Genomic DNA, 15,933 nt, shown 5'->3' on the forward strand with positions numbered 1-15,933 from the left:
TATTTTCTGCTGAAGTAAGAAGTCTCCAGCCTGTCCTATTTTGCTTGGTATATTTTCACCATGTTGTCAGAATTATTTTGAAACCTTATACTGTTCTTCAATACACTTACATTATTCCCAGCTTGCTGTCTGCTGCAAACTTAATAAATACCATCTATTCCATCACCTAGGTCACTGATGAAAAATAATGACTAAAGCTACTCATCCAGGTTTCTTACACCTGCAGCCCAGTGTAATTTCCTGCTTAGTGTTTCTACCCTCCATGCAACGTTGCAGAAGGTTCTCAAAAGTGACAATATCCTACACACACACCCTCCTCCCCCAAGACAGATTTACTAGTATGGCTTATTGGTAAAACTTGGCTAAAAAAAAAACAACAAACCCAAACACCAACAAAACACCAAAGTTCAGATTTATTGAGCAATGATCTAAAACCGTTCTGTATTTAAATATATATAGATATATTCTTGGTACTTCTGACAGACTCACTTCAACCATAAAAACAGCCATATTTTCAAATGTAAATGAAAACATTTTAAGTGTCTCCTAGCAGAATCTAGGACAGAAGCATCCACAAAGTATGACAATGGTCTATAAAAACTCATCTTCAGCATCATCTCCATGATACTAAGAACAATCACAGAACAGTTAAGGCTGGGCATCAAGGCTATACCCACACAGTGATGTAGAACATGCCTGGTTTAATCCTGTTTCCATCACACGCTATTTTGGAGTGGGATGTGTACCCAGTTGCCTGCCTGCAAAACAGGGCCGTGTAGCAAGGGCCCAACATGTAGCATTCTCAACTTCTTTGCTCCCTGCACAGCCTTCACAAAGGCACAGATGAGATTTTCCATTCAGGGTGAAACAGCAAGAACATACTTGTTTCCAGTGGCATGCTCAGCCCCATGTTAGGGACACCTGGGATAGCATGTTTGCCTCAAACGCTATGCTCACCTTCCCTGCCTAGGGGCATGAGCACACTGAACGTTCATGAGTGAAGCCACTGGCATATGAGGAAATGTGATTATACGCAATTACACTGCCTTTTGCACTGTGGCAACCAACACAAAATGAATAAAAAGTAAGAGACTCCCGGAACCTGTGTCAGCCTTTTAGACTGTCACTCACTCCCCCTGTGGCAGTAATATGCCACCCCTTCCAGGCAAGCAGGGTAGTATTTTGGATCCACTTATCCCCAGTATTCTTTCTGACCTTTTCACACGCCTGTGAGAGCTGCCACGGCACACCTCAGTAAACCTCATGAGTCTAAGCTTGACTGGCTTGCTAGGAAAAAACATGACAGAGAAGCAGAAACACTACAACATTTGTAAAAAAGGACAAGAGGACAGAGATGGCAAAGAAGAGCACATGGATGGCAGGAAAGTATGCATGCTAATACAGGTTAGCTGCTGCCACGACTGAGGGAGCAAAGACTTGTTACAGACTACAGAGGCAGAACTGGCTGATTTGCCCTTGCAGAACAGAAAGGTATCCTGCCAAACCAGCATTTTCCTTCTCCAAACCTACAGGAGGTCTGTCCTGCTGCCATCCACCCCTGCCTTTCCTTTTCAGCCCTCCACAGAAGCCACCCACCTTCCTTCTGCCCATGCCTTACGCGGTTTCTGCAACTTCCAGTCTCACAGTGGGCCATCAACCCCTCCCCAAGCACTGCTCGTGCTCCCTGCCCCTCATTTTAGTCCCAGGAGCCATCACCCATCCTCCCATACACAAAGCACTTGGCAACCAGGTTCTTGGCATGCTTATCCCTATATGAAAACTACATGCACAGAGCAAGTCCAGCAAGCCTAGACTTGGCTCAGGATACCTGCCCCAGCTCTCCATTGCTCTATCCCAGAGAGCACACCTGGAAGGAAGGCGCATAGCTTTAGGCAAAGGCTGCAAATACAAATGGATGGAAAACAGAAGTGTGTCAAGAACTGCACTAAGTCAAAAAAACTTTGTAAGAGGGTAAACCTGACCCATAATTCCCATAAGGAGAGGGAGGCAGATACTAGGATGGAAGGAAGTCAACAGGGCGCAAAAGTTTTAGGCAGAGACAGAAGTGATGGTAGAGGCAAAAATGGCCGCGACCACACACATTATGCAGTATGTTCACAAGGGACTAACAAACAAGAAACAGCCGATGTGACCAAACTATAGAGCAGGCACTGTTCCCAACCAGGGATGACGGGGGCCCTGACAGTCAGCACAGGGTGCCTCCTGCTGCCACGCTTTCTCTGGCTGCTTTAAAACTTAGAAGTCTGTCTGAGGACCATGGACACATACTCCTCTCCAATATAAAACCAGCCTTCCTCCTCCTCAGACTCTTCCTGCAGCTGTCTCACCAACTGCTGCCCAGGACTGTAGTGTAAAGCCTTCAGAGGAAGATGCATCACGATTGTAAGCATCTCCCAGTTTGTTCAAGATCTCTGTCAGTGCGGACATGCCTGCTTTGCTTCTCCTCGAAGATCCAGCCATTGTCGCTGGTCCTCCAGAAGGAGCATTCATCTTCTGAAATTTTATCTGACTTCCAGTCTCTCTCACACCCAACAGCAACCTGATGATACTGACACTGAAGTAGCTTTTACCCTTCTCACAGCTCAGAACCCATTCCTCAGGGCCCCAGGCTTGCATTTTTAAGAGAGCAAAGGATTGCTGAAAGGATAGTTGTAGAAAGAAAAGGGGAAAGAAAGGGAGACAATCATGAAGAGCTAAAAGGTTCAGAAAGGGGCTTATCATGGAGAGACTGACACAGAAGGTAGGTTGAGTATAAAAAAGGCTCGCGGATATGAAAGCTTAGTGAAAAAGGGAGGTGAGAACCAAGCAGGATTATGAGCCATGGACAACAGCCAATATGAAGGCACAGATGATATCCAGCTCTTGATATAGCAAAGGAAGCATGTGAGGACATTACATGAACTCAGTGGTCCAAGAGCATTTTCCAAGTACACATGCACTCTGTACATAGTCATTGTTTGGTCCCTTACTTCCCCATTAGGGGTAGGAGTACCTCAGTTTAACAGCCTGCAGAGGATCTTCCCGTTTGGCTTCATCCAAAATAAATCTCTAGGGTGCATGTAACAGAACAGTACAGTATAAGAAAATGTAGTAGTATACTACTGCAAACTAAGAGGCTAATACTAGAAAGTATCTACACAGCTACTTTTTCGCATGGTCTTCCCAATATTTTTATCCCAAGCTATGCAGCATCTAGGATGAAGATCTTGACTTGGACTTGTGGGGGAAGCCAGCACACGGCAACAGGTTTCATTTGCTCCTCAGAAGATACAGACGCATTCTTCGTAAGCAGGAGTTTCCCAAATGCTTATGCCAAGACATGTAACATTGTAGTATTCCACCTGAATGACAAAGAAACTGCAGATAACAAACACATGAATACCCTTTATTATAAGCAACAGCACTCATTTAGAATACTGACAGTAATAAATGTTCAAATTTGCATTTCATAGGAAAGAGGGAGAGGAAAAGAAGACTTCCTCCTCTAAGATGAAACAGAAGTGGTTCATTGGGATTTCATGATCCCGACATCTCTGGAAAGTCAACCTATACTTTACATAATGGAATGGCAATAATACTGAAAATTTCAAGGGGAAAATCTGTAATGCCAGAATGCCTGCCTGAAGACACAAGGCAGGCAGATCCCTGCCAGCAACTGCCTCTTCTACCTGAGAGCAGATACTTAGAACACAGGTAATATTATTGCTACCAGAGGAACAAATATATTGTGCAGAAACCTGAGTGCATCTATCTTTAAAATAAAACCAAACAGTTACTACTAGGTTATAGCCCACCTTTAATCTCCACCAAAAAAAAAAAAAAAAGGGAAAAAAAAAAACAGCCAAAAAAAAAAAAAGAATTCCATCATTACAATTCTTTACGCTGAGCACAGGTTCATCAAACAATCATGTAATCTCCCCAGAGCCCCACCATGACCCCAATCCTACAGAGGCTAAATGTGTGCAAGCTAGAAACTGCACAGCCTCAGAAAGCTCGCTCTGTAGATTAAGAGATTATTCAAATCTTTCTAGCATCAGTGCCAAAAAAAAAATATCAATTAATCAATACAACATAGGGCAGCCTGGATCATGCAATTCATAAGGACATTTTAACTCCTTTGTGACAAAAAATTCTTTCTGACAAAGTTAGAATTTTCCTTAACTGAAGAAAACTGGACTTCCCAAAATTAGGGCGGGGCGGGGGGGTGGGGGTGAAAAAAGAAAAACAAACAATGAACAAGAAGCTGTTTCAGTATGTTGGTTTTTCAGGGTTTACTAGTTGAAATTCAAGCTGCACTGACTAGCAGTGATTACCCAAATGATGTTTTTCTGCCAGCTTTCTCACTGGTTAAGTACTTTCCCAGGCAGCAGAATAAAACAGGTGGTTATATAGTCATTTGATCTTTTTCTGTATGTCATATAATTTTGAACTTTTACTAGAACAAATATCAAAGAGAAATCATTTTACTCACAATGCAACTTCTGTTCACAGAACAAATGAGAGGACACAGCCAATGCTAATTTAGAAATACTTATAGCAAGTATCTTTCTACAATATTTTTGTTATTCAACATACATCTATCAAATTTGCCGCTGAAAGTCAGAATTTAATTACGTAATTATTGCGCACACAAACTAAGTTACCCCTAGACCCCAGTCTGCTGCTCAGAGATCACTACTCCCTTGCCTCAGCAGCTCACATTTCTAGCCATTAAATTACCCAGCACTTTCCCTCTGCTCTTGCTATATGCTTTGCTGCTTCTACACACACAGAAACACTGCGAACATCACAAAATGCCAGTTCAACAGGTAATGCAGGATACGAGGGCAGAACCAACAGAAACAGACCAGTTCAGTGAAAAAGGCCGCAAGCTGAAAAAGCTGCTCAGGGGTGTGGACTGTCACTTGGGAAGAGCAAGAACAGTAAGTTAGCCCGTTTGTCAGGACTCCACCACATTACTCTTTTTTGCCTCATTTTGTCAGGCTCACTATTCCAGTTTTAGTAGTGAACTGATGAGGTCTTCCCTACTGCTATTTCTTTGTAGAGATTCAATTATTTTAGCACCTCAGCACCTGCCTTCACATCGCCAGCAATCCATTAGCCATGAGATCTGGCCCTCAAAGATCTGGGCTGAACCTCATGTGCCATATAAGAATTATTTGCACGTATAAAACATTTTAAATATTTATCATTTCACACAAACTATTCTACTGCAAAAAACATTTTTTAATTTAGGTAAAGCGTGAGGCACCCAGATACTTGATTTTCTTTGCTCCCTCCAAGAATCACATAATTCCCCCATCCTGAAATTCTGCAGTGTACCTACAGGACCACAACTTGACCTGATTTCATTTTGCTTTTTTTTCTGTGGCTTATTCTAATCATGATTTTGATAAAGAATTACTTAAGATTGTTTTTCATTCTTGATGCTGTCCTGTCCTGGCTGAGTAGCTGAAACGAAATTCCAACAGGGCATAGCACAAGCATGGGTCAGGTGATAATTTACATTACTTGGACACCACAGCACTCACAAAACAACAGTAGTTCAGTATCACATTACACAATTCAGCTTTAAAACCTGAATGACTCATTTTCTGGACATCAATCCTCCAGGTAGCCATGTTATTTCAATAAATTTTGTCATGTTCTAGGCCTTGTAATTGCATCTCTCTTATTAAAGAATATAATGCACAATGCTGGATGAACATACATCCCATTAATACAACAAAGAATAGTTTTAAAATCCAGAAAAAATTAATCACTCCCTTTTTTCTGCATGTATAAAGATTGTGTGCATGCACACACACAAACAGATGAGTATGAATTTACCAGTAACAAGGTTTCACAGAGCTTGAAAATATCCTCAGGCAGTGTGTACATCTTTCACTGAAAAGGGACATGATGAATTACATTAAAACAGTTCCTTTCTTGTAAAATATTATGTGATAAATCATAAAGAGAAGACATCACTGTGTAAAACCCACACATATAGTAGTAAAACATGAGTGAAGAGACTCATGCAAAGATATGTAATAATATTAATATTGTATAAATGAAGTAGGGATGCAAATATGCATGTGAAAGCACTAAAACAACGGAACAAGATTAAACAGAATGGCCTATATTGATAGCCAAGGACACAACTAACAACAATAGAATACCAAGGGATGTGTTGTTTACATCAAAATCAGGCCCATGCTCTCAACGGCACAAAAGACTCATCCTCAGAAGACCCTGCACTGACAATAGGAAGATGGTAACAAGGCTACACAGCATGCTGCACATCCCATTACTCTTCCCGTTAGCCCAACACAACTTTAAAACAAGGAAACACAGACAATGGGCAACAGACTTGTGTAAAATTTATGAAGGCTGAAGTAAGCAAGATTGTGAGGGAAAGGGATCATGGTACAGTAACTGTTGTCTCCTAAAGCGTACAAAAAATATGTCCGAAAGCAAGTTTTTCATTGTCAGTCACAAAGAACCCAAGAGACATGATGATGATTCAACAACTGGTAGCCCTCGTCCCCCATGTCATACACAAGTGACCCGCCCAGACACAAAGACTTTGTGAAGTATTTAAATTCCTTGTTCAGAATTTGCATCAAAAACCTCAAAAAAAACATACATTGAATAGATTCAGAGTTCATTAACAAATCTCAAAAAAAAGTTGTCAGTGGAGGGATCTCCTTACTACAAAGGAGAAATTTTTTTTTTTTACAGGTTCATAAAATTTTATCGTCTGGCTTGATGCTATCCAGCATTTTCATCAGTGATAAGGAAATCAGATTTAAAGCCACTGCTGAAAGTTCAAAGGTGAAACATTGAAAAATTGATAAATGCTGAGGACGACAAGGTTGTCGCATACAAAGTGATCTGGATCTCTTGCTAATCTGTGCTCCCTTAAACAAAAATTCATTTTAATGACAAATGCCATGTTAGGCATCTAGAAACTTCAGTGTGTCCACTGCACTTAGGAAGCCACCACTAAGAAAAATAACATAGGGGTGCTTAGAAGACGTTGTTCTCCCAGTATGTTGCTGTGACAAAAGTCACCAACAGAAACAGTAACACAGAGCTATAAAAGGGAGATAGGATTTTTATATCTGTCCGTAGCATGAGCAAAACATCACAAAATTAGACCTGCAGAGGAAAAAAAATCCCCTCAATAACTCTGAAAGTTAAGGAATTGAACCTACTTAGTTTGTCAGAAAAACAGAAATGTGGTTATTGAGCACCAGAGAGTATACGAAATATAATATACTGCCACCAGGGAGAAAACCAGCTAAACCAGTATGTTCTTGTTTAACACAGAAGTGCATACAGAAATAGTGCTAATAACACTTAACACTAAAGCAAACGCATCTTAAGAAGCAAACGTGGGCTCTGGAGAGTATCCAAGCACAAACCATTCATATTAGAATTGAGAGATTCATTACCTGACAACAATAATTAATCTACTCTACTTTCCAAATTTAAGATAATGGTAATGTCCCAAATAATTTAAGATTAAAAAGTGACTAGTTTTCTTTTAATGATTAACACTTTATAGTTCATTACAAACATACAATATGAATATATTGGACACAATAATTTGGAAGTCCAAAGCAGAGTTTCAGCTTACTTTAAAGTTGGATCAAGGTGAAGAAAATGAGTCAGTAAAATGGAAATGAAAATTAAATGGAAGAAAAAAATAGTTGGTTCTACTTTCAGGGCTCTAAAGTGTATGACCTTCTCAGCTCACCCACAGCTTCCACTCCTTCCAGAAAAGCCCTGTCTTTGAATACAGTTATGTTATTTGCTGATATCAAACAGTTCTTGACTGTGACACCAAAAAAGCCAATTTTTTGTTTTGTTACTATGCCTGAAAAACCCTAAACATGGATGCAACTAACCCAACAGAAGAAAGTTACTCTTTTCTAGATATAATTTACGTCAGCAAACTAAGCCTATTGCTCTAACACACAGGCAAAGAGTGATAAAAGCATGTGATGCATATGTAACTGAAGTGGAACTTTATAAATAGGTGGATTCATAGCTAAGCGTAAGCTGTACCCACAGTACAGACTGTACGTACCACCCAAGCTATCCAAGACTGGAGACAAAAAGGGGAAGCTCCTGCCAGTCCTGGCTCACAAGCCTTCTTCCCTGCCTATTTTGCCCCTCCTTCCTGCCAAAAATGAACATACTACAGAGGCATGCAATGAGGACTTTCTTGGAGGCAATCTTACCCTAAATCCCTAGCCCAAGCACATCAAATTCTTTAAGCTGCCATTAGATGGAGTCTTCTATCAGCACACACTAATTTGCAGTAAAAATTCCTGCCAATAGAAGATATGTGAGCCACAGCTATAGAGACAGTCGGTCTAAAGATCTAAACCTGATCTAAATCTCTATACTTTCACGTGTAAAAATGGCACTTATCAAAACACTCACCTCAGGTCAACTTGTTTACTTCATCTTGACACAAATATGAACAGCAGTAGCAGCAAAGTATATACAAAGAGAACTACAGAAATACAAATTTCCAGTTCAACACTGTTTCACAGCATGAAAAACTCATTGCTCAGATTTAGGTGTAACTGTTGATGCATGCTCTGCAGAAAGTTATCTCAAAGTATTAGTTTTTCTCCTGAAATAATTTTAATGGGATATTGCATATTATTTTAACTTAAGGCACTCAATTTCTCTCAATGAACACCAAATTGCATAGGCTGTGCACTTTCAGAGAAAAAAATCCAAACAAGCCCTAAAACCTTCATGAACAGAAATAGAGAGGTTTTATTTTAATAAGGAATACATATTTTCAGTAACTTGAATATTTCAAGACTGCATTTTCAATAGCTTTTATAATGAACATGGAAAATACTTTTGATTTCTCCAAAATCTAGTATTCTTTACAGTGATCTGTTGAAGATCACTATTCATTTTCCAGAATGAATCGCTATTTTCCAGAACTTACATGAAGTTTCTCTCTTCAGCTATAATGAATCAAATTTTAATTTCTGCACTTTGCAAAGGATGTACCATGATACGAGACTTTCAGCACAATAGTGCCCTTCTTCAAAAAAACACTGCATGAAAAAGCTGAAAAACTGCATGCATAAGCATACATACAGTTCCTGAAACACACATACCTGACACAAAGTAAGTAGCAATTCTTACATGTTTCGGGGTGCTTGGAGGCTTTTGTCTGTGTTATTTTTCACTTCTTCACAGTTACTCAAAATTAATTTCCTTGACTGTCTTTGACACTTGTGTCCTTCAAGCCACAAACAAGCCCATGCAATTGCTTATACAATCAACATATTTAACTTTCGAGGTTCCATTTCGGTGCTCTGGCATCCAATCTAAACACTATTCCTTATCACAGGTCACCTATATATATAGACAATTTTTTACAGTTATATCTATCTGTAAGCATACATACATACTTGCACATAGAAACTGTCAAATTCCAGTTTTGTCCACCTAACGTGACACTGGCCTCAGAGCTTTTCTTCTTTTTTTTTTTTTTGTATGGCTGGAAAATTTCATAATTCTATTCCACTCAGTTGCTCATTCCCACTTTTTCCCTGAGGTTAACTGACAGTCCGTACTTGCCATTGATAAAAACTTTCTTACAAAACCATTATTGACTTTCTTGAAACTTATTTAATTAAGCCCCTAAGCAAGCAGTGGTTTTAACTAGTGGTTTCTCTTGAATTCTTGGCTGGTCACACTTGTATGTTGGATAACTCCTGTTATCCAAGGATATCAGCTGCTTCACCATAAGGCATAAATGAATTTTATGAAAATTCTGTGACCAACTTTGACATTTCCACAGGTGCAAGTGGATTATATCATCACTGCTACTGAACTACAGTCCGTATTGTATAATTACTGAAATTAGTTTTAGAAATGTCAAGAGAAGGACCAATAAAGCAAAAATAAATACATAAAAGTTATCTAGCTTTGAATTAAACTGAAATTGGCAGATTAAACAAAAGGAAAAGGAAAGAGAACTGATTTAGACTGGAAAAGTAATGTATTTTAATTCTAGGGTGGTTGCTTTAACCACTGAAGCTCTAAAGAAAGGAGAGGCCTCCTCCATCTACCTGCTCACTTCTTTTTAAGTATTACTGTTTCTGAAGGCTCCTCTCCACCTCACAGAAGCCCATCATTAATTCACCTTTAGGAGAAGGACATTTTAAACCAGCATGTATCTACTTAAAGTTGAGGGTTTAAGACCCACAGCCTTTGAGTGGGTCTCCCTGTAGTTACCATTTTGCTGTACTCCGTGGGTATGGGAAGGAAACAAAAGAGGATAAGAACATTGATGCCTTAAATTTAATGATGGAAACTCACCTGGTTAATCCACAACATACACTACAAGATCTTCTCTGGCTACCTTCTCCAGCTAGATAACTCTGAATGTGTAAAGGATAGCGATTTTTAGATGGAAACAGGCATTCTCTGGTTCATCAGAGGCTCTGCATGCTTCATACACAGACATTAGCAACACTTAACTCTGGTCAAATTAAATCTCTATTTCTGGGACTGGCTTAACATAAAGCACAAATGTCTCCCTCGATATTTGGAAGTGTTTGGTGAAAATAAATCAATAAAAATATCATAACAACATATCAATAATCCATCCCTGTAGTGGCAGTGTGCAGAAACACACTTCAATATCATTTTCTGATAGAGTTGCAAAGTGGGATAGTTAACAGCCATGCAGGTTTATGATGATGTTAAGCTTACATAAAGTCAGCTTTTCTGCTGGAGACAGCCCTAGAAAAAGCTCCCAGCTATTCGTTCTGCCTCTACACCTCCAAAACTTGCCACCAGCAAGGCATTTGTGCAGCTGGACAGGCAAACACGCTGAAGAAACCTGCATGAAACTAGTGTCAACCTGGATCAGTTCTGCCTGTGTCCACACCAGCACAGCCAGGGGGTGCTCCGAGGATGGAAAAGCTCACTTCTTGCTGAACCAGCACCCCTCACCTCAGTTTATGCCAACCATGCTAATGTTAACTTTAACCTTTTAACGTGTTTGTGTCTTAATTTTTTCTTTTGGAGTTGCTGTATAAGAACTATGTAAAATCAGAATTGGGTTTAATTGTGGGAGGCCCACAGAAAGCTTAACTTATAATGAGATCCAAAATGAGGTCCCACAATCAGACAATATGGGGAAGAGTGGAAAAGTTAAGCCCTCTCCCCCTCCAAGTTTCCCTCACTTTATGTCCTCAATCCCCTCCCAGAGTTCCCCCTAAAACACATCACATTTCCCATGCCTCCTTTTCCAACCCCTCTAGATTCTTTCTTGAATTCTGCCACCCCCATGCCCTTAACCTTTAGCCTTCTATTTCAAAACCAGGAAACCGTTTCGTACTACCCTGCCCTTACTTCAGCTGAACCTTGTGTAACAAAAAGCAGGGAATCTGCTGGTTTCCACAGAGGTCTCCGTATTTGGACTCAGCAATGGTAACATTAATAGTCAGTGAAAAGAGACAGCATGTTTTTTAACTGAAGCCAGTTGAGCTTGTAAATTGACAGCCAAAGAGCTAGATCAAAAGGTCAGCTACTAGGTGGAATAACTCCATACAGGGCAAGAACGTATGTGCCCAATGGCACAAGCAGGGTACCCCTGGCAGATGAGTGGCAGATGAGGTTCAACAAGTAAACAAGCATTGCCGACTTGCAGCAGGCACCACAACGTGTTGGAATAGATGCCATAGCTAATGAACTCAGAATAACAGCTACAGCACGGTACACTCGCCGCTTACTGTCTTGCTGGCAGTGATTCAGCACTGCCCTCTTTCACTGCATATCTCATCAACTTTATAAAAGAAACCCAAGTATCACTTCTGGCATCAAGTTTAGCACGCAGCTAAATAAATCCAAGAGCTCTGGTTGGTTCAGCAGAATAGGTAGGGAAAGGCTAGTACTCCTACTCCATATCAGTCAAATACCACGTCTTTTCAAATAATTTCCTACTCCATATACTTCCTGCCAAATACCCAGCTTTCCATATAACCATGTTATATATACCATATCCCATCCCACTGAGACTTAGACTCAGCAGCCTCCTTTATGTTGTCATAGAAAATGTATTTTTAAATTATCTGCATATATATGGAAAAGAACTCTCTATGGTCCAGCCAGTAGCCAGCCTGAAATAGGTATAAAAAATAATGCAAAAGATATAAAAGAAAGTTTAAAGATTTTGCACTCGCTCTTTGAAACGTACACATGGTAAACCATAAGCAGGACACCCTTCCTCATGCATCCCTCTTTCCTTTCCTCCTCTGATTGTATCATATAACAGAATAAGAGATCATTTCAAAGAAGGCAGGGGGGGAACCAGTACCAGTCATTCATCAACCCAAACGTTGCCTTCCAAGCTTCTCTAGTTAACCACCCTGAATCAGCTCTCCCTGTCCTGCTTAAAGCAGCGTCCTTGGCATACGATTGGCTCTAAAGCTCCAGAAGACAAAGTGATATGCCTGCCTGGAGCCATTCAGGACCTCTAGATGTTTATGGCAATAAAATCATAGGGCTTCTCACATTTTTAATTTCAGCCTTCATGACAACATGCATATTTAGCACAACTAAAACACAGTATCTGAGTTGATATTATTCTAATTCAGGAACAATTTACACAAGAATATACAGGCTTTACTCCTATTATCAAAATAGTAGCTTCACCACCTTATACATTTAGTAGAATTCATCTTTTCTTTGCAGGTCTGATCACAGAATTTCTTAAGGAAACAGTTTTACTTAACGTGTCAATTTTCATTTACATCATTCATGAAGAAACCATATTTCTTCCTTGATTTTTAAGAAGAGAAATCTTCAATACAAAACAAAAGCTTCAACATAAGAACTTTTTGTCACTTTGGAAATCCCTCACAATAGCTCCTCTAGGAGAGAGGGACGGGCATAAAAATGGTCACTGCACAACCCATAGGTTTTCATTTACAATCTTCATTTCTTTGTAGGTATTTTAAGGCAGATCAACTGCCATGTTTAGCCTTCATTTTAATTGCCCTGAAAATACGACTAGCCTACTCAAAAACTGTCAAAACTACATACTATACTGTGAGTACAACAGAAGAAACTTCATGTACTTACAAACTTCCTCTTCTTGGAAGGCTCAGCTCCTTCTGCAACAGAAAAAAGTTACACCATATTAGGAATAAAACTTATTTTAATTCAAAGTGGCCTTTTTAAGACAAGTACTCTAATCCTCCCATCCCACCAGCAGCAGACAGATAAAAGAAGTGTATTTGGACTACAATAAAAGATGATACAGATTTTACATGCACCATGTTTTACTTTGTTGCCTTCCATTCTTATTTGAAATATTAAGATTAGCAATGGGAAAAGTCTAGGCCTTTTTGCAGCAGCAATATTAAAATGTTTCAAACAACAGACAGATGTTATAGAAAAGCCTTACACTTAGAGCTATGATGCATGCTTACAGTACCAAAATTTGCAAGAGTCAGTGACAAAGATATCCTAAGTTCTTTCCAGCATCGATCATGTGCAAAAATTGCTAGCAACAGGATCAAGATCTAAACAGGTGACCTTTGCCACCAGGGTTTCTACACTGTGTTGTTTAATCCCAAAAAGTTGAGGTACATAACACTTTGGTTAATTATAAATCATCATAATTTATTACAATTTCTGCAAAGTACTAGCAGAACAACAGAATCACTGTTGTACAAACAATTCTACAACTTTTGCTGAAGACAGTTGAACTACTGTTCATGGGACTGACTAGATAGCCACCTAGCCAAATGGAAATTGCACACAAACATTTTACTAGCATTTTAGAGCAGAAGAAAGGCACAAGATCCATGAAGTTTTGCCCATCAGAAATTGGCATAATATATACACTCATAAGTAGATTATCTTGTATTGTATAAATTACAGAATAGCTGAGGCTGGAAGGGACCTCTGGAGATCCTCTGGTCCAACCTGCTCAAAGGAGGGCCAATTACTCAACACCCATCCAGCTGGGTTTTGAACATCTGCAAAGATGGAGACTCCGCAATGTCTCTGGTCAATCTGTTCCCATGTTCAACTTTTTTCCATTTCACTCACTTTTTTCCATTTCTCACACTAACTTATACTCTGAACACTACATTAGTTAAGTCTTCTTTGCAGTCATGTCCAACAGGGAGTGCCACCTGCATTTAAACAAAGGGACAACTTGTCTGACCCAGAAGATACACAGACAGATGCATGCAGAGTTGAAAAGCAGCACAAAAGACAAGGTTGTGTATAAGAATGATTCAGGCTGCGTGGATGGATGCCTTTAGTCACTCAATTGCATTATTACATGTTTACTTTCAGTATCTTCATAAAAGGCTGTTTTAAAGTATGTAACAGACAATTTCCATTCTAGAAGCTATCAAAGCGAATAATCACAAAATTCTCTTTCAAAAGTAAATACATATATGCATGCTGTGTATGTGTGTACACATGTGTTTATTTCACATAGATCAAAGTTATAGGTATTGACTAGAAAACACACATGAAAATACAATAGAATGGATAAAAATAGTTCAGCCAGGCACCTTAGAAAAGGCCATAAGGGAATGAATAATTATTTATTCTTTAGAGACTTTTAAATGGTGTGCAGTAAATAAAGCCTGGGCTGCCAGCTGAATGATAAGGATTAAAATATCAAGTAGCTGCTCAATTCCTGAGCACCACCCATCCTGTTCACAGAATGAGGCAGGAAAAAATAGTGTGAAACAATGTAATTAGAGATCATAACGCAAAGGCATAGGAGAGCAGAATTAGGGGCCTTGGTAACAAATTCTGGCACTTCCTAGGAAGTTCCAGCAACTGTTCAGAATTTGCCATTTAAAACAACATCTTTTAGTATAACATGCACTTCCATACAAAAGAACAGTTACACCTGCATACAATATTGCATTATGAAGCTGAGTAATTCCCCTAAATTTAAAATGTCACATTCATCATGAACAAAATGTAACCGCAATTTAGAACCCACGTACTTCCCTTTGTACGTTTTTTCTTTAATATTTACAATGCCATTGTGTTCTATTTCTAACATAAAACTTTACTTGTAATTCTAGTCACTGTCATACTGTAACAGACAATGATTGTGGAAAAACTGCCAAAAAACTGCAAGAATCATGCTTGGTTTTGTATCCCATTTAACAGAGTTGCAACATGTACTTCAAATTTGTTTCTTATGATTCAGCTTTTTTCTTCTTCTTTTATTTTCCCTTTTTTTAAATCAGAGTGTTTTGGTTACAGCTTATCATTATAATCGCGCAGCAAATGACAGACACTACCTTCTATAGATACATGAATTCATATTAATTTCTTGGGCCATTCTCATGCATGCCATCCTGAAGCACTACTTTTGACCGGAAACACAGAATTGTTTGAGTTGGAAGGCACCTTTAGAGGTCATGTAGTCCAAGACCCCTGCAGTGAGCAGGGACATCTTCAACTAGATCAGGTTGCTCAGAGCCCCATCCAACCTGACATTGAATGTTTCCAGGGATGGGGCATCTACCACCTCTCTGGGCAACCTCTGTCAGTGATTCACCACTGTCATTGTAAAAAATGTCTTCCTTAAACCTAGTTTCAATCCACCCCCTTTAGTTTAAAACCATTATCCCTTGTCCTATTGCTACAGGCCCTACTAAAAAGTCTGTCGCCATCTTTCTCATAAGGCTACTTTAAGTACTGAAAGGCCACAGTAAGGTCTCCCCAGAGCCTTCTCTTCTCCAGGCTGAACAACCCCAACTCTCTCAGCCTGTCCTCACAGCAGAGTTGTTCCACCCCTCTGACCATTTTTGTGGCCTCCTCTGGACCCGCTCCAACAGGTCCATGTCTTTCCTGTGCTGGAGACTCCAGAGCTGGATGCAGCACGGCAGG

At 39.6% G+C, this 15,933-nt stretch overlaps 1 protein-coding gene across 3 annotated transcripts in view; it reads right to left on the bottom strand.

Annotated features, from left to right (window-relative positions):
• Nucleotides 1-15,933, bottom strand: part of MAST4 (microtubule associated serine/threonine kinase family member 4) — a 309,587-nt gene that overhangs the window by 147,500 nt on the left and 146,154 nt on the right. For all 3 annotated transcript variants that reach the window (XM_075078836.1, XM_075078837.1, XM_075078840.1), the window contains one exon: nucleotides 13,141-13,172. In XM_075078836.1, coding sequence (XP_074934937.1) covers nucleotides 13,141-13,172 — 32 coding nt within the window. The remainder of the gene's footprint in view (nucleotides 1-13,140; nucleotides 13,173-15,933) is intronic.

The sequence above is a fragment of the Phalacrocorax aristotelis genome, chromosome Z (assembly GCF_949628215.1).
Source record: "Phalacrocorax aristotelis chromosome Z, bGulAri2.1, whole genome shotgun sequence".
Taxonomy (NCBI): domain Eukaryota; kingdom Metazoa; phylum Chordata; class Aves; order Suliformes; family Phalacrocoracidae; genus Phalacrocorax; species Phalacrocorax aristotelis.